The 20,241-nt window shown below is 43.6% G+C and overlaps 1 protein-coding gene across 3 annotated transcripts in view; it reads right to left on the reverse strand.

The window, feature by feature from the left end:
- SPSB4 (splA/ryanodine receptor domain and SOCS box containing 4) overlaps window positions 1-20,241 on the reverse strand; it is a 208,076-nt gene that overhangs the window by 114,106 nt on the left and 73,729 nt on the right. For all 3 annotated transcript variants that reach the window (XM_059730941.1, XM_019491804.2, XM_006273929.4), the window contains exon 2: window positions 2,712-3,569. In XM_059730941.1, coding sequence (XP_059586924.1) covers window positions 2,712-3,405 — 694 coding nt within the window. In that variant the 5' untranslated portion in view covers window positions 3,406-3,569. The remainder of the gene's footprint in view (window positions 1-2,711; window positions 3,570-20,241) is intronic.

Here is a 20,241-nt window from a genome sequence, read left to right on the forward strand (position 1 = left end):
AGGTCAAATGTGTGATAAGCCTGCTTTAGATCTACAGCAGTGTGTGCCATATGCAAGATAACAAAAAGATTAAAGCACAACCACAGGAGAACATTTATGTTCAGGTCACAAAGGTGTATAGAAGAGAGTTGACATTTTGCTGTCTGGAAAATGATGCATAATACGCAAGGTCAACATCAAGTTTTTGCCACTCCAAAATGAGCAGAAGTTTAAGTCACAACTGCTTAAGCCTAACACTTGATCCTTTAGCTCTTCCTTTCCCTCGCTTTACAAGCACTATTACTCTTCATCAAAAGCAAAACACACAATATGAAACCCAGAGTTCCTTTTGAAACCCCACACCCGCAACAACAAGTTTTCAGAGCACTAGAAATCCCCACACAGTCCAGGTGTCTAGAAAAAAACTACACACGTAATCACAAGCTGCGACATGCATTTTGAGCAATGGAAATCATTAACTAACATGATTTTAAGAACTGATCAACAATCAAATTAATACCAACTTATCTACCACATCTCACAATTAAGGAGACACTTATCTTCAGAAGCATCCTGCTTTCCTCAAAACAAGTTAAGGGAGATTTAGCTCAAATCACTTTGACTTGTGCATCCACTGGGGAACAGTATGCATGTCATCATATCCCAACTTACTTACTCTAGAGAAACAGGCAGCCCACGTATTATCCAGCTTGAAAAATGGAATGGATCAAGGGAACCTGTGATAAGACTATGCATCAAAACTCTTGGGTTAGTCATCAGCTAGCCACGTTCTGTAACTACTGGGCCTACATGATACTACTCCTAATCTAGTATGCTTCAGAAAATTGCAGTTAAACCACAGTGATCACATTAAAGGCCACAACCTGAAAGCACTGACTTCATGAAGGTCACGTTCAAGATCTAAGGCACCTCTCTCATGCCACTGGAGGGACCCCACTAAGCTTGCCCTTTAAGTGAACTAGCAATAGATTAAGGAACAGGGTGGAAGATTTCACCCCTTCTATCATTCTGAGTTATAAATTATTACCTCTCCCCTTGCAAATACCTTTATCCTCTTGATAAATGATTTCTGCCTGCTCCTCCTTTCTGACCTGGGGGTGTATTCTGCCTTTCTATCAAATCTCAAATACCAGCTTGAATAACCCAAAGAGAAAAAATGAATATAAAACAACCAACAAATGTAATGAATAACTTGGCCTACTGTCTAATCTACATGAATAACTGTAGTATGTGAAGTGATTGTTGTTTATTTTTACTCTATTTTACTGGAGCTTTCAAAAAACTAAAGCTAAAAGAAAGCCAAACTGCTATGGCACTTTGTCCAAAAAAAACAACTCTTTTCAAGGTTTGAAACCTCCTGGCCCTTTCACTTTCTTCTTTTTAAAGGCACTAGAAGATTTCATTAAAAAATGTAAACTGCAAAGGTTCAGTTGGTAAATTTTCTCCCCCAAAAAGGAGTGTTCTGTTTTTAAAAAGGCAATCCTTAAAACATGAGCAAGTTCTTTAATTAGGATTTTACAAACTAGCACAAATGCAAAACTAATGAGCAGAGAATTAAATTGATGAAGAAAACGCAGACTGCCTCCATTAGAAGCTAAAACAAAATTCAATCTGACGCATGTCCTTCAAATTAGGAGACAGATTGCAGTTTATCTTCCTTTAAAAAAAGCCACAGTTCCTTTTCCTTTACAGTAAATAACTAATAGCTCGATTCATAAAAGAAAGTTCCAGGGTCGAGAAACTTTTAGTCAGCTATCTATTTTGTCCATTCTCTGTAGATTCATGCTCGTGGTTCAAATTGTGGGCAACCTTTTACAGCATGTTATACAGCAAAGAAGAATAAGCTTCTGGTTACTCGTGCAGCCTACTTATATCACACTTCAGAGTGGGTAGGAAAAGTAGCTACACTTCCTTATATGCCCTCACATAACTGTGCCAGCCCAAAAATGTACACTACACTAGATACAGATGAAACAATGTTTACTGTTCCCAAAGCAGCAACAAGACCCATAGGGAGATTCAGAATCAGTCAGTCACTCTAGTCAGCTGCTCCAATGACAGCATAAGATCAAGATGCCCCTTATTGACCATGCTTTATGCACACAAAAAATCAAGTCCTAAGAAAAAAAAAAGTCAGTAGAACCAAAAGATACCAAGTTAAGCCTTATTTTCAGGAAGCCCAATCATTTTTTGATAAAAATATCCAGAAAATAAGGGGATAAAAATGGCGTCACTTTCAAAACAATATCTTTAGAAGAATTTAAATGAGTATAACTTCAAGTAAACTAGAATTTTATAACATGAGGTTTCTGGAGGTTTTCCACATTCCACTTGCCCAATTTTCTTGGAAGAAACAGCTTTCTTACACTGTAATAGTTTCCAGATACCATTCCCTGCATAAAGAACAAGTAGAAGCACAATGGTTTGTACTACAGAATACAAAATTTATCTTGGGACTTGACCAGACAGCTTGACAGAAGCCACACCACTTTGATGTGGAACAAGAGGCAGCAAAGAATCTTTTTTTTTTTTTTTTTTTTTATTTGTCAGGTGGAAGAGTTATGCATATTGCATTTACTGTCAGCAGGTAGACACCCTCCAGCACCCCACTCGCAATGGAGGAAAAGTTAAGAAGAAAGAGAAAAAGGAACGGTAACAATATGGGAAACAAGTTACAAAATATTACGATGCATAAATTGGGTAACACTTACGATCAAGTCCATTGATGTATCTCATGGTAATTTCACAGTGCCCCCAAACCGCACTGACTATAGGGTAAACTTTTTTCCCTTTCAGTCCCCTGAAGGCCACTCCAAGATACTGTCCATCTACCATGAAGCTAAGCGTCCCTTCATCCATATCCAAAACCACCAGTAAGGTGTCTGGGAGTACAAAAGGCTCATCCGGTTCCAAAAACACAGGATATGTCACCCCAGGTTGGTTTTTACAATTGTGATAAAGTTTGTTCCGTCCCAGATCCCAGCCCCAGGATTCACTATTGCTACCAACCAACGATGTGTATCCTACAGAATGCAAGGGAGCTTCCGCTGTTGACACACCCACCACAGCATGTGTTCCTCGTTGCCTTGTGGGCCAGTGAATTTGCCAGACATGTAGACCTCTGGTGTAGCCAACTTTGCCCCGGATACAATCTGTGCTTTGGGCAACTGGATGTCTATGAAAAGTGAGTTTGTCATCTTCCTTTACAAATATATTTAAAGAGCGATCTTCATTATTCCAAGCATGTTTATACTGGACCTCCAGTTTGGCAGGGGGCATATCCAGTAGCATGTCCAGACGTGCAGGCTTGCAAAAGTCAGGGCCCCTCAACTCTCGTTTAACAGGTCTGTAAGGGGGCTCCCTCACATCCACAGACTTTATGCTCCCTGAGATTTTCTGGCCCATTGCTTGGCTGCAGATTCACAAAGGAGAAAGAAAAGGTGACTTTGGCCCAATGTTACCTCATGAAAGCACTTTCACACTGAGTCAATGACTTGATAACCAGATGGGATTTACTTCTCGTGTTTGCAGCTTTTGAGCAGCAGTGTTTTCAGAAGAGACGCACACTCCTGAAAGAAAGCAAAGCGTTTCCAGTTAAAGTAAGAGAGCCAGCTGAAACCCACAAATTGTCTCAAAGTTTGATCCCTGCTAGGTTATTTTAGACACTGAGCACTGACAGGTCTCTGCTTTTTATTCCGTGTCCTAGGAGTCCTATCCAGACAGCTGGCAGGATATTCAGAGCCCACCAACATTCAGAGTACAGACAGTAATTTCCTCCAATTCATAATAGGATGCAGACATCCTCCACCTTCTGCCCTTCCACCCATTTAGTTTAGCCAGGCTACAGCATCTTGAAAGAGGCACACAATATTCCTCAGCAATAAAGATTCATTTTACATATTCAACATTATATCCACTTATCTTTTGGTTTCATTTTCTCATGTTTTGTCAGAGCCCCTTTCTCTATGCATTCCTCTCTGCATATGCCCTTTTAATTTAAGGCTTTGTCTTGGAACAGATGGAATGCAACCAGAACAAATGGCACTGATAGCAAACAGCTTTGAAATTTGATTGCTTACCTTTAAGGCACTTGTGTTCACTTTATTTATTGGACAACTGACAAGCTTTATTTTCACTAAGGAGTTTGTTGGGGGGGGGGAAACAACAGAGAGAAGCAATGATGGAACAAGAATGGAAGCATATGGATTCAGGATCGGTGTTCTCCAATCTATTGGAACTTAAGCATTGTGGTTTCAGTTCTTTAGTAGAGCTCATTTCTAGGGATACCTGGCTCAGAACACAAGATTCTAATGCTGCAGCAGTTTTTTAAATCCAAACAAAAGAAAGATAAGCACTAAAAGGGACGCATTCAGTTTGGAGAATACTGTCTCTATACACATACAGAGCATCTCAAACTAAAAGAGCCTGAAAACCTCCAGGACCGGTTATGACTTGTATTTAGTGGCCCTTTCCAAAGGCCTATAGGAAGCATTCATTCTGAACAAGATGCCTGACAAATCACAAACATTCATCTTGAGAGCACTTAGAGTGCAAAGCAAGATACAAGTGTTAGTCCCCATGGACTTAGGGGATGACTGATGTGGGATCAAGTGATGAGTCTGTTGCAAGGGCTGGCTCCCAGCAACTTCCTGAATCAAAGCTTCAGATTTCTGTTTCACCCACAGCAGAAGAGCCAAGTCAACTACTAACCTAAGAGTAGGAATGCTGCTAGCTGGGGAGACTCCAGACTGTTTGTTTGGTGACAAATGTTTCCAAATGTTTAGGGAAAAAGAACTGATATGCTGCCAGTTTTCTCAAGCTCTGAAGAGTGCAGGTGACACTATACAGTATAGTCATTTTATAAAGACTGAAAAGTCATCTTTGAAAAGCATCAGAGGGGAATGCATCCATGTACATGCCTGTGCTCACATGAGCCCATAAAGGTTATGTTGGAATCTTAGTTTTATAAATAGGTAACAGCAGAGCTGAAAAGTTTGTTTAATGAGTACCCACAGAGTTAGTCTAACAGTTTGTTGAGAAGTTGTTCATAGTATTCTGTATAGACACTTTTTACACCATTATAACAGTTTGTCTGTACTAAACATTTGCTTTCCAAACAACTGAAACCATGTATTCCTAAAACTGGCTAGGTATTATTAACACTTATTTACCAGGGTTTCCACATTCAATACTCCTGCAGTCTAACTCTGAAAAGCTTTCTGAAAAGACAAAGCTCTGCACTATGCCTCAGCAGCATGAAGCTGAGGTGCTGGAGAAAGTTGTATAGGGCTGTGCGAAACAGACATGTTTCGTTTTGGTTTTAAATTCAGCCATTTCAGAGGACAGTGATTCATTTCAGTGTTTCGGATCACTGTTCTATTTTGATTCAGCCAAATCAGTTTTGGAGTTTCAACGCTGTTTTGGAGATTCGGATCGGCCAGGATGAGGCAGGCACAGTCAAGAGGCTGCAGGTTCTCCCGCGGTTACTCTGGCTGTGCCTGCCTCTGCCCCAGCTGGGAGGAGCCATCAGAGAAGCCCCCATAGGTGCCTGCCCAGCCCCCTCCCCCACCCAGCCCAAGACTTCCAGCACTTTAAAAGGAGGGCTGTGGGGCTGTGCTGGACTATTCCCAGGGGACGCCTCTGAAACATCTGAAACATTTCCAAAACGTTTTGGATGGTTTGGTTTTGTTTCGGTGCCTTCCATTTCATTTCGGATTCGGTTCACTTCGCCTTCAATTCACTCAGAAACGGCTGCCGAAATTTCACACAGCCCTATTGTATAGTGCATTACCTCAGTGCCTAACAGCTGGAGATAAAGACCTAGCCCATTATGGTAGCACTACCTTTCCTATTACATAGGAAACACAGCATATGGATTACGTAGAAAGACAAAGTACCAAGAACTCAATTATTCAAGAATCATTTAACTAGCAATGGTTGAACCAATTCTCTTCTCCCACCCCCCACAACCTACACACCTAGAATAATTGCAATTCACAAGTGGTAAGTTAGATATGGGAATTCCAAGGGTGTCCAGTAGTCTATTTTTGACAATAGTGCCAAAGTTTTACAGTTTCATTTATCACCATATCACAAGATGATGCAACAGAAATTTAAAAATATGTACTCGATATGTATATGTACTCAATATGTATAGCCTTTCACATAAGGATATATGAAATAACATTACTGTATAAGACTAAGAAAAATAAGAGTGGTGATAATGAAGCATATCAAGATGTTGCTGGTAGTTTCAAATTTAAGACAGGGTATGCAGACAGCAAGTATGTGGTGACAGAATGATGCTACTCCAGAGACAAAAATTAGCTAGGGAAACCAACCATGATAGCTTGATAGGCTTTCTAGGTTCAGATAAACCATGACTGACTAGCTTAGAAATTAAAATTCCCAACTAATGTTTTTGTCTATGCATAGTGCCCTTCACACCAAGGAGTTTAAGTGCTTTTCAGACTACAGTATTGAAAGAATGATGTTATAGCCATGATTGCCAAACTGCACAGAGGGCCCCTGGCCAATGTGCAAGTAAAGGAGACATAGGATCTGATGCATGATCCCCACAACTGTGTTTCCCACCATGCCACACATGCATGGCACGACATGAGATCGTGGCATCAAGCATCAGATCCCATCACACCTAATTGCGGGTGCAGGCAGAGCCCAGGCTTCTCCTGTATGAGCAAGTAGCAAGCTCCTGTAGCTAGGAGCCCTGGCCTGGCCACACATTCAATTAAGGATGCAATAGGAATCAGCCACAAAGTTATTAAACAGTTCGTGTAATAACTGTGGTTTGTTCCTTGTTCTATCACACCATTAACTGATTGAATGTGTGGCCAGGTATCAAATTTGGTAATGTGTGCCAGGGGTTATACAGAACAAATGCTGAGGAGCAGTTGCTATTAGGATGCAAATTCCAACTACTGGTCTTAAAACAGCACTGTCTTAAAGAAGTGCACTCTATCACTAGCTGAAACTGTTACACATTTTTGACCAAAATTAAAGTGTCTCCATAGATGCACACAATTAAATAGTTATTTTTATGAAAAAGCAGATGTCTTCCAAAGCCATGGGTCCATTCAGAGCCCTGTCAGTCATGGGCCTGTGCACTAGATGGGTCCATGCAGGGTGGTGTGGAGCTCTGATTTCAGTATGTGGGGGTGGGCAGAGGCCCCAATTCACTCTGTGAACTAGCTTCACACCACTCGCTTAGCCTGTGAAGCCAAGAGGCTGAGTGGGTCTGTTCTAAGTATGTCGTTCTTCAGCTCACATATGAACACAGGAAAGCTTTTGTAATGCAGAACAGCCAAAACAATGATTAGCTTTACTTAATTCTCAAGTTCTTGCTTTGGGAACAGCACTGGCATCTCACTTGGAAGTGTGCATGCCTTGTCAAGGATGACCAAATATCACTTCCTACCACACAAGTGTTCCCTGTTGTGCTGCCAGTCATCTGCAATTTTCTATATTTACTGAAAAAAATAAAGTAGGCTGTCTCCCAAACCTGTTACAATTTGCAGTCAATGACATAATCCAGAAAAATCCTAATTTATTCTTGCTTGGTCTTCAGCACACATCAGTGAATACAATAAAGAGGAATATCAGCAGTAGAATGTCAACTCCATTGCTCAAGCTTACTCACTACACAAAATAAACCTGAAAAACAGCCATAAAGATTTGTGGATACTGTCAAAATTGACATATAAAACCATAAAAAGTAGTTGGGTAAATAAAAAGCTGCTTATCCAAAGAATATGCCAAATTCTACCCTTACATAGATACATTCTGACTTCCATGTGAATTGGGAGTATATATGAGAAAGCAGAAGCTGGAATAATGAAGTGTTTACTTTATACGTCAAAATGTACTAGTGGGCTTTGGGGAATTAAAAATATTGCTTTTTTTTAACTGTCAATCTCACTGTTAGAATGAATATTATCAATTAAATGATTTCCCCAGGAGTCTTCTATTCGAGTACTGAGCAGATTGATTCTATTTAGTTTCATTATAAAATGTGTCTATTTACATTAGTTTGGAGATGTACAGAAGTAGTAGAATGGGTTGAATGTCAAGGACATAAAGGGCAGTTTGAAACAGCAATAATTTTTCTACGGGAAATTGGATCTTATCTTAGAGACAATCAAATGCACAAATACAAGTTAAATCTACAAGAATATTGTGACAGGAAAGGTGAAGAAAGGGAGGCAATTCCTCTCTGTTGCAGTGTAGCCTTCCAAATGTGTATGTACAATGCTGCTGCTTGCAGTCTCTGAGGAAAGCAGTGGGATTTAACAGAGGAGACAGTGGAAACCTCAGAGGCATGTTACTCGGGTAGGCTTAATGCATCAAAATGTATAAGTTATAAGTGACAAATCATAAATGTGGAGGAATAGCTGTGTCAATATAAGTACCTTATGTATCCACACTGGGGGGCGGGGGGCGGTAAAACAAGTTCACTATTTAGAAGTGTAAGACTAAAAACAGACATGGATTTATTTCTCCAAGGACACAGGCATTTATTCTGGGATATTACAGAAGTACAAACCCATTGTCCGATTTCAAGTACCTATGAAGTACCAAGATAACACTTTAGCCTGGCACAAAGTTGCAATTCAAGACGCACCTGTAAATGACTCTTCCTGCACCTGTCAAACCCTGGACAGTCAGAGGCAGAATAAACCCAAGGACTGTTTTTAATCTAAGTTAAGTGCTGTTTTAAACAAGCACTTCATTCAGTTTTTTGTCTCATGAATATTATTAAAATAATGAACATTATTAAAAACATTTTTTTTGTAATCTTAAATTTACAAATAATTTGGACCGTATCCTGTAGCACTTTGCTACTGGTGTGAAATAGGCACAGGACTTCCCCTTAAACTGGCACTTACTGACGGTCAGGATTTTTCATATAGTGCTAAAAGTCTTCCTCCCAGGAATTCCTTTCCCACACCAGCCATAACATGTTACCTCCGACAGCTCTGCATGTCTAGAAAGTCATTCCTACTGTGAGGCAGCCAAGCCACAGGGCCAGCTGTTGGCATACTTATTTAATTTAAAAACCAGTATACTCGAAGAGCCTAATGAAAAAAAAATAGCCTTCAAGATATGCCTTTACACTTTAACCAACCATACTACAGAAATGCAAGTATTTAATGCCTTAGTGTGATGCAATCCATATAATAAAACCACCCCTCTTTTATGGAAGTTAGTTACCACAAAATTTTACTGTACCCATCTTTTCCATATGAATAGATAATGCAGCAGGGTTTTTTTGTAGTTTCTTGGAACATTTGTCTTATATACTAACTAAAAATGCTAAAGCTATCACATGTGCTGCTCTGAGGATGCATCAGAACTGCGTAGCGAAGTAACTGGTCTGCAAAGCTAGGGATAGGCATTCAAAAAGCCTGAGCCTGAATTCATTCAATCTCTGTAGATTAGTTTAACCTGGCTAGGCTAAACCAGTTTGTAACTGTCCAGACATCCCAGACATGTAGATACATGCCTGCAGTGGCTCAGGCTAGAAGCCAGTGGGGGCACTAGAGCAGCCCTCCCTTTCCTCCATAGTGCTGAGCTCAGCGGGGCATGGCCAGGCCCCAGCAGGATGCCCTGATTAGAAAGGGGTTCCCCCACTCCTGACCAGCCAAGCAGGGAATTGATAACACAGTGTTTATCACCCCTAACTCGGTGTTTATCACCACATTAAAAAAAAACAACGGAGGGACATTAGCAGCTACCTATTGATTCTGCCTTTCTCCAGTCTGTGGACCATAGCCAGCATGTGGTCTACTAGCTAATGCTGTGTGTCGGTAAGGCAGAGGGGACAGCGGAATGCCTGCTTGGGCGGGGATGGGGTGAGAGAAAGCAGAAGCCAGGCAGATGCCTGCAGTCTCTGTCAGAGCGCCATCCAGGGAAAAAAGGGGAGGGGCCAGCTCTGCACAACCCAGAGAGCATGCCAGGATGCTGGGGGGAGTCTGATTTAACTTAAACCGGCAGGGGGTCTGAGATAGACATTGCATAAACTGGTTTGACCCAAAACAGTTAAGGCTGATACTACATTCAACCAGGTTTATCTCAAACCAGTTTCACCCATTTTGAAACTGGTTTCTGTGCATTGCAAATCTGGTCTGTTACAGGTTCAAACCAGTTTATGATCACTTAAACCGGTTTATGTGTAATGTCTGTCCCTAGCTCATGAGAACTGCAATGTCTGTTGCTTAAATCAGAAAAAAAGTATAAGACTTGCACTTTTTCCTGTAGTCCTCTACCTCACTCACTACACACACACCAGGAGGAGAGAGTTTTACCTATTAGTAAAATAGTTTCCTTCCCCACTGTTCTCAATGCCTAAAAAGGCAGCTTGGCATATGATCTTGTGAGCTCTGAGAACATGTAGCTAAAAATCATGAAGAAAAGTAGCATCTCACACAAAGCACACTTCCTCAGACAAAGTTTGGCTCCAGCCAAAGGGATACCTAAGGGAGGTGGAAGGGATCAGATTTCAGAAGGTATAGATAATTGTATACAACAGAAAAATTACTTGCATGTAGGGAAAAAAAAATAAACCAAAAAACAAACAAACAAACAAAAACTTTTCACCAGCTGCTGTACTTTTCCCACATGCCAATGCACAGCACCACCAGAAGTTTTACAATACATTCATTAAAAGTACTATGAAGTATAATGTTCTTTATCAGCTCCCACTTTATTCCATACATAATCCTCATGCATACAAATATCCCCTAAAGGTAGCCTTACTCAGTAGGTGGGAGTTCCTCCCCTCTCCACTGTATTTTATGCAACTGCAGAAAATTCCTTATGTCAGAGAAATTAGGAAAATCATCCCAATACTTTGGTTCAACACAACATGTACAAGACTCCAACTATATCTACATAAAACCATAACAACATCATTAAATCTCACAAATTACTTTTATGTCAGCTTTTGTCACTGCTAGTGTCTGGAAAAAGATATTTTCTGCATTAAATGAAACATGGGGAGGAGTCATTTTCCATACAACTATTAAAGACACTGGAAATATTCTGGTGAGATAGACTTAACTAATTCCTATAGCCCAAATACTTCTATTTCATAGTTTCACATTTGTGTTGCATTTGGGATTATTAGATTAAGCATACTGCACCGAGACCACACCAATTCTGAACAGGAAGACAATATCAATTTCACTTTTCAGAGGCCTCATTTGGATTGCAAGGTATTCTGAGGATTATTCACCACAAAAACTGTGAAATTATAGAATTACAGAAAAGGCCTTACCAGGATGCTATTCAATTGTTTAAAATACATAGTGATTTATGGAGTGTTTCTAGCAGCATTTGAACACTGTACTTGGTGTTAAATAAAGGAATTTTCATTTCAACATTTTCAGTTACATTAGCTCGCTCTCCCAGGTTCTGCTAAACAAGCAGTTGGACTTGCTGAAAACTTAAAAATACACTGTTAAGTAATGCCATAAAAGTACAGTTGATATTTTAAAAATTTGCTATGTGAATGCTAGGACACTGTCAAGAGGCAGACAAGGTTCTTTGGGTAAATGTGACATCTTTTATTAGACCAACTAAATAAATGGAAAAATTGTTCTTTGCAAGTTTTGGGGCACAAACACACTTCTTCAGCCATACAGACAGTCTGCTGGTGTTTTATGTGCTCTCAGTCCTTAGCTCCTTTCAACACAATCAAAGGACCATGGTTGTCATGGGTGACTTCAATTACCCGGACATGTTGTCGGAGGATCGCTCAGCAAAATCTGAGCAGTTGCAAAGCTTCCTCTCGTGCGTGGATGACCCCTACCTGACTCAAGAAGTCTATGGGCCAACGAGAGGCAAAGCACTGCTCGACCTGGCTACTGGGGATGACCTAGTCGGCGACCTACTGATCAATGGGAAGCTGGGTGACAGCGACCACGAGCTGATCACCTTCACCATCCGCCAAAAAGCTGGCAAGTCAGTCAGCAACACGGAAGTCCTTGACTTCAGGAAAGCCGACTTTGACAAGCTCAGGAGGCTTGTCAGTGAGGCCCTAAGGGACCATGACCACGGGGAGAGGGGAGTTCAAGAAGAGTGGTTGCTCCTCAAGGGAGCGATCCTCAATGCACAAACTAAGTCTATTCCATCTCAGAGGAAAGGCAGCAAGAGGGCACAGCAGCCCCCCTGGCTCTCCAGGGACCTAGCAGACCTCCTGAGGCTAAAAAGAAAGGCCTACAAAGGATGGAGGATGGGAGTCACCTCCAAGGAGGATTATTCTGCACTGGTCCGGTCCTGTAGGGAGCAGACCAGGAAAGCCAAGGCTGCAACTGAACTCCAACTAGCTTTGAGCATCAAGGACAATAAGAAGTCCTTTTTCAGATATGTGGGGAGCCGGAGGAAAAGCAGGGGCAACGTTGGACCCCTGCTGAACCAGATGGGGCAACTGACAACTGACGCCCAGGAAAAAGCCAACCTATTAAATAGGTACTTTGCGTCGGTCTTTCATCAGTCCCATGGGACGCCCATGCCCGCTACAGGACAGGGAAGTCCAGGTGAGGGTGATCCCCTGCCCTCCATTGATGCTGACTTCGTGAAAGAACATCTTGGGAAGCTGGATACCTTCCAGTCAGCTGGCCCTGACAATCTTCACCCCAGGGTACTCAAGGAGCTGGCGAGCATCATAGCCCAGCCTCTAGCACAGATCTTTGAAAACTCTTGGCGCTCTGGTGTAGTGCCCGAAGACTGGAAGAAAGCCAATGTGGTGCCTATCTTCAAGAAAGGGAGGAAAGTGGATCCGGCTAACTATAAGCCCATTAGCCTGACTTCTATCCCGGGGAAGATCTTAGAAAAGTTTATTAAAGAGGCCATCCTTAATGGACTGGCCGACACCAACATCTTAAGGGATAGCCAGCACGGATTTGTTGCGGGTAGGTCTTGCTTGACCAATCTCATTTCCTTCTACGACCAGGTGACCTATCACCTGTACAAGGGAGAAGAGATTGATGTCATATATCTTGACTTCAAAAAAGCCTTTGATCTGGTTTCCCATGATCACCTCTTGGAGAAACTGGCCAATTGTTGCCTTGGGTCCTCCACGATCCACTGGCTGGAAAATTGGCTCTGGGGTCAGACCCAGAGGGTAGTAATTGATGGAAGTCACTCATCATGGTGTCCTGTGACCAGTGGGGTCCCCGAAGGCTCTGTCCTTGGACCCATACTGTTCAACATCTTCATTAATGATGTGGACACTGGAGTCAAAAGCGGACTGGCCAAGTTCGCCGATGACACCAAACTTTGGGGCAAAGCATCCACACCAGAAGACTGGTGGGTGATCCAGACTGACTTGGACAGGCTCAGCAAGTGGGCAGACGAGAATCTGATGGTGTTCAACGCCAATAAATGCAAGGTTCTCCACCTTGGGAAGAAAAACCCGCAGCATCCTTATAGGCTCGGCAGTGCTATGTTGGCTAGCACTATGCAAGAAAGAGACTTGGGGGTCATCATTGACCACAAGATGAACATGAGCCTGCAGTGCAATGCTGCGGCTAGTAAAGTGACCAAAATGCTGGCTTGCATCTGTCAGGCCAAGTAGTTGTATGCCTATGGCACAGTGGAACATTCCTTTGGTTTGATTCACAGTGGAACATTCTGCTGTCAATCGTTCTGCATGCCTATGCTATAGTGGAAAATCACATTGGTTTGGTTTGATACATATGGCACATGGAGAAACTAGGTCACAGCAAGAAAAGTAGGTCACAGTGGAAAATTCCGCTGAGACAGAACCCAATGACTATATGCTATGTCATGGAAAAGTACAGCTTTAGAAAAAGTTCCCGCCAACTGTATGCAGACACGCATACCACCATTGGCCAGTTCTAAATTATTCATATTTGGTGACTAGTGATTGGCTTGTTGGTCATATAAGAGGTAAATCAGTTTCTGCCCAAGTTGGAGAACTCTGGATATTTCCCCACGTTGGAGAACTCTGTGTTTTCTCCACGTTGGAGCACTCCATATACACCTGGGAGAACTCAGAGAAGTCGGAGAACTCCGCATATACCTCGGAGTAGGGGAATTAAACCCGGCGAACTCCGCACATATCTCAGAGTGAACCTGGTGGACTGATCACCCACCAGTGACTCCCCGTCGCCGATCTACTGACATATCCCCCACTCTGCATGCTCGTTAAGCCGTTCACAGACATCTCACTTCGCTCTCAGAAAGCTTTCATCTCGTTCGGTTTGCAACTGTAACCTAAGTCAGCATTCAGCCTACCTGTATTATAATCATCTACAGTGTAAGTAAAGCAATCTTACTTTAACCAATATGCTTCGGTGCCTAGTTCCTCTCCGTCTGTCAAAAAGTACCCACCTGCTGGTTCGGGCTACTGACCATAGCCCCGGCCTACCACACGGCCGCCACAGCATCCATAGATGCTTCTCAAGCAAATCCCGGGACGTCATTCTCCCCTTGTACTCGGCCTTGGTGAGGCTGCAGCTGGAGTACTGCATCCAGTTTTGGGCTCCACAATTCAAAAAGGATGTGGAGAAGCTTGAGAGAGTCCAGAGAAGAGCCACGCGCATGATCAGAGGTCAGGGAAGCAGACCCTACGACGACAGGCTGAGAGCCCTGGGGCTCTTTAGCCTGGAAAAGCGCAGGCTCAGGGGTGATCTGATGGCCACCTATAAGTTTATCAGGGGTGACCACCAGTATCTGGGGAAACGTTTGTTCACCAGAGCACCCCAAGGGATGATGACTAGGTCGAATGGTCATAAACTACTACAAGACCGTTTCAGGCTGGACATAAGGAAGAATTTCTTTACTGTCCGAGCCCCCAAGGTCTGGAACAGCCTGCCACCGGAGGTGGTTCAAGAGCCTACATTGAACACCTTCAAGAGCAAACTGGATGCTTATCTTGCTGGGATCCTACGACCCCAGCTGACTTCCTGCCCTTTGGGCAGGGGGCTGGACTCGATGATCTTCCGAGGTCCCTTCCAGCCCTAATGTCTATGAAATCTATGAATTAACAAATAGGATTAGTGAGACTAGGACACGGTGTCAAGAATAGTATGAAATCTTGGAGTTCAAGTGAAGTTCAAAGACCTAATCTGGTTTTAGCCCTCCGTAAACAGGTACCCCAGTCATATGGGAAGGGAAGTCAAACGCAGCCAGATGGGATGCTAGCCACATCATTCCCTTACACCACCACAATGTATATGGGAAATCAGATGCAACTACAGTAGACTGATGGGTAGAACACTCCAGGACTGTTAATTTTGTATCCCACTCCACCCCATAGGCTAGCAACAGATATTGCACATAAACTGATTTAAGTGATCAGAAACTGGTTTAAACCTGTAACACAGAAGTTCAGTGCACATAATCCGCTTTCAAAATGGACAAAACCAGTTTAAGATAAACTTAGTTGGATCACTCTTGGTTGGATAAACTTGGCAGCATCAGACTTAACTGATTTAAGTCAAACTGGTACATGGAACCTCTGTCCCAGATCTGTTCCCAATTCAAGTTAGCTCAGAATCCCAAAATGCTTTGCAGCTCTGGGATATCCATCTGCTCCAGTGGAGCAGGAACTGACTCACCCTTCTGTCCCTTAGCCTGCTTCCTGCCTACATCTGTCATCCCATAAGGATGAAGGGGACAACAGAACAGACCCCCCCAGGCCCCCCTAGCCAGGGTCTACACCATGGGTAGGCAACCCCTGGTACGGGTGCCAGAGTGTGGCACTCAAAGGCATTTTGCTTGGCACACGTGCCTCTGGGTGGATGGCAGGCAAGGGGGTGGGCTACATGGCAACAGCAAGGATTGGGCCCCTCATGGCTTTCCCCGTCATCCACCCTGGCACACCAACATCTTACAAGTTGAAGTTGTGGGTGTTTTCAGCACTATGCCCAAAAATGTTGCTGACCCCTGGTCTACACAAAGGAAAGCCCCTGGGGTAGGGACTTTTTGACCCTTGGCAGCCCCTCCCCAGCTGATTGCTTCAGCTGTTGCCACAGGAAAGTGGGAAAAGGAATCCTCCTGGCCAGGTGCTTTCCTGTGCAGCACAACATAGGGGCAATGGGAAGCCCCTGCCTTGGGGGTATCCCCCCCACCCCAGCCCAGGATCCCCCCAGCCCAGGCAGCCCCAAGGAGATGAGGGGAATTCTTCCCCTGCTGAACCCCATAGCTGCTTATCCCAGTTGCTGTGAGTCTCAGGGATAGCTCCAGGCAGCCTCAGGGACCAGAGGGAAATTCTCTGCTCCTCCACAGCTGGTGTTGCCTCAGTTGCTGCGAGCTTTAGGCAAAACTAGATGCAGAGGAGTAGAAGAAATTCCCTCTACTTCCTAAGGCCACCACACCTGCCTGAGGCTATCCCTGGCTCAACTCCTTGTGAGGGGCCAGCAGGGGGTTGGGGGCCATGTACTGGAAAGCGAATCAGGGACACTTGGCTGGACTGACAGTGGCCAGCAGACTGGAAGATGTGCTCTAGCATCCCCTGCCTACTAGCTTGGGTCAGTGCAAGGTTCCCCCGCCCTTTCTAGAGGATATCAGTTAAGCCTATGCAGCTTAGAGGAAGCTGCCTGGATTGAATGGATTCTAACTTGGGCTTTTTGACTCTGTACTTGGCCTTAATGAGCTCGCTAAGGCCATGTATATACTGCCTCCCCGCTACACCTGGAAGCAATCAAGGAACAAGTTACATGGCCAAAATATATAGTTAGTTAAGATATAGTTAAACAAGGTAAGTTATATGGCACCCCTAAAAGCCAGTATTTAGATTTGTTTGCAAGCTACTTATTTCAAATTGGTTAAGTGTGGAAGGCTCCAACACACACAAAAAAACAAAAACAAAAAAACCCACTTCTATTACTTAACAGGAAGCCTTTGAGGTATAAACAGAGCAGTTTTTAAGAAAAAGAGATAGGACTGGCCCAAGAGGGAAGCATGCTGAAAAAAAGAAAGAACAGTATAATGCAGAGGCTGGCTACATAGGGCCCATAGGTTTGATCCAGTCCATGGAAATGCTGGTTCTGACCCAAAGAGCTTGAGGGCTTTCCCTATGCCTGCCCAAGCAGCAAGAAACTACATCATGACTGGGTAACTTGAAGCTGCACCTGTACCACCGCCACTTCTCCCAGCACTCAGCTCCCTGACTGGGGTCAGAAAAAAGCTTCCAGATAGTGGGGAACTGTTCTGGGCCAGGAGGCTGAAAGCTGCTTTGACTTCTTCCTCCCCATCCCCATCTCCCAGCCATGGTGCAGAAGCTTCCAGCCACCCAGCCCCAACACAGCTCCTAACCTGCTGAATGCTATGGCCATGCCCCTGCCAGAGAGAGCTGAGAGAAGCTGCAGCAGCAGACACAGGGAAAACCCCCCACAAGCCACCCAACCCAAATTGGACTGAATCTGGGTTCTTTTCTGAGGCTTGAAAAGGTTTGCCGGCTGCTGATTTATTACAATTAATGCCTGATTTCTGCCATGGCCACTATAGTTTCTACAGATTTCAAAAAAAAATGCAAGAGAACAGGAAATGATGAAGTACGTAGCTTTCCCCCCATAGTTCTCAACTTCAAATGTCCACAGTCCCCACAGTGAATAGCAGGAGTAGGGCCAGTTTAAAGTTGTACTAAAGTGTCTAGGCCAGACTAGATCATTCTCAGGGCCTGGGGCTGAAAAAAGCCACTTAAAAATCATAGGCTGGCCAAGATGGAGGGACTTCAGAGCTCTTGGATTTTTGTCTTGACCCTGTTGCAATTCAGAGAGAGACTTTCATTAATATACATATGATTAATATGACAATTCCCACTTTGACAAGACCTACAGTAATAAAAAAAGCACCTACAAAAGAACTAGCATACATCCAGATAATAAATCATTTTGGAACCAAGAGTTCTATTTTTTGTGTGCGTCTTCTTGTCTCAGACCATGCCAAATTTTAGCCGATTCTGGATTTTAAACTTCATTGCAGAACAACAAGAAATATTTTTTACCTCCTTGCCTGCCATCTGACGCTGCCAGGGAAGAAATTCTACCTGATCTACACATCGAAGAGCTACTCAGTACAGCTCACAAAGACACTCATGGACCCAGAGGGACAGACTTCCATCTTCAGCTCCCTCTGTGCAAAAATGAAGTTTATTTCCTACCTATGGGAAATTTTTACCATCTTGTACCATCTATACTTTTTCCACAGACTGATGAAAGGACTTTGACCCCGAAAGCTTGCAAAAAAAAGGACAATTTTCTTGCAATTTCCCAGTTGGTCTAATAAAAGGTATCATTTTGGAACCAAGAGTTCTAGTTTTTTGTATGTCTTCCAGATAATAAAAGCATCTATAGTTATAGAGCTACAGGCTCAAACAATGCATCTCAAGCTACGTCCATGTCATAAGTTAATAACAACATTTCAGACAATAACCAGGGTAGATTCAATTTAAATCACAAGCCAGGAAGCCTCGGTTTAAATCACTGCTTTCTACAAAAAGTGCATTCTTGTTGGTTGATATCTTTTATTCATTTAGCTTCATAAAACTTTGCACTGTTAGTGAAAGGTAATGGCTTGACTGTGTGTACACAAACTTGCAGAGAGACAAAAGGACCAACGGGTGGGTAATCAGATCTGTTCTCTCTCATCTCCATATACGGCTGATAACAAGGATGTTATCTCTGGAGACAACAAACTCTCCCTTTTCATATATGCCAGTTTCAAATTTAGGAACCAGAGAAATTTGCAACATAAGAATCTACAGAAGGCCAGAACTAAATAAGGAGCTAAAAAGATAAATGATGTACATCTTATTTCATCACCATAACATGGATCCATAGCACTCACTGAAGTCCTGGTCATGGAAGTCTCAGAATTGGTCTCTGCAATGGTAAAAAAAAGTTTAGCTGTGCCACAACTGAGCTGTTGGGACTCAAGAGCCCATGTGCAGAGCAAGGAACAGTTACAGACAGGGTCTGAAGCTAGGAGTCAAACTGCAATCCACCAAATGCCTGAGATTTCATAGACATTAGGGCTGAAAGGGATGGAAGACCATCAAGTCCAGCCCCCTGCCCCAGGGGCAGGAAATCAGCTAGGGTCATAAAATCCCAGGAAGATAAACGTCCAAATGTTTCTTAAGAGTCCAGAGCAGGTGCTTGCACCACCTCTGGAGGCAGTCTATTCCAGGCCACGATGGCTCAGACAGTAAAGAAGTTTTTCCTTACGCCCAGCCTCTTGGAGGAGTTTATGACCATTGGACCCTGTCATCCCTCGGGGTGCTCTGATGAGCAGACATTCCCCCAGATCCTAATGTATACCCCTTATATATTCTTATAGGCTGCCACCCTGTCACCCTGCACTTTTCCAGGCTGAAGAGTCCCATGGCTCTTAGCCTCTTTTCATATAAGGCCTGTTCTCTTGTCCTCTGATCACGTGGCTCTCCTCTGGCCTCTCAAGCTTCTCCACACCCTTCCTGAATTGTGGAGCCCAGAATTGGATCCAATACTCCACCTGTGGCCTCACCAAGGCCAAGTACAGTGGATGATGACATCCTGAGATTTGCTTGAGAAGCATCTATGGATGCAAGCCAGAGTTTTGTTTGCTTTACTAGCTGCAACATCGCATTGGTGGCTCAGTCCCTTTCAGCCATGGTGCTAGCAAGTGTAGCACTGCTGAGCCTATAAGCGTGACGCAGGCTTCCCCTTTCCCCACCGAAGTGGAGTACCTTGCATTTATCCGTATTGAATGTCATCAGGTTTTTATCCGCCCACTTTCTAAGCCTATCAAGGTCAGCCTGGATCACCAGTCTATCCTTGGATGTGGATGCTCTACCCCAAAGTTTGGTGTCCTCAGCAAACTTGGCCAGTCCGCTTCTGTCACCAGCGTCCACATCATTACTAAAGACGTTAAAGAGTACGGGTCCAAGGACAGAGCCTTGGGGGACACCACTGGTCACAGAGCGCCATGACGATTCACTTCGGTCAACCACCACTCTCTAGGTCCAACCTTGGAGCCAATTCCCCAGCCATCAGACTATGATGTAGCCGAGGCCACAGTTGCCCAACTTTTCCATAAGGAGATTGTGGGACACCAGATCAAAAGCTTTTTTAAAGTCCAGATATATGACATCAATTTCTTCTCTCTTGTCCAGGTCACCTGGACACAGAAGGAAATGAGACTGGCCAGGCAAGACCTACCCGCAACAAACCCATGCTGGCTGTCCCTCAGGATGTTACCATTGGCCATCTTGTCTAG

The sequence above is a fragment of the Alligator mississippiensis genome, chromosome 7 (genome assembly GCF_030867095.1).
Source record: "Alligator mississippiensis isolate rAllMis1 chromosome 7, rAllMis1, whole genome shotgun sequence".
Lineage (NCBI taxonomy): Eukaryota > Metazoa > Chordata > Crocodylia > Alligatoridae > Alligator > Alligator mississippiensis.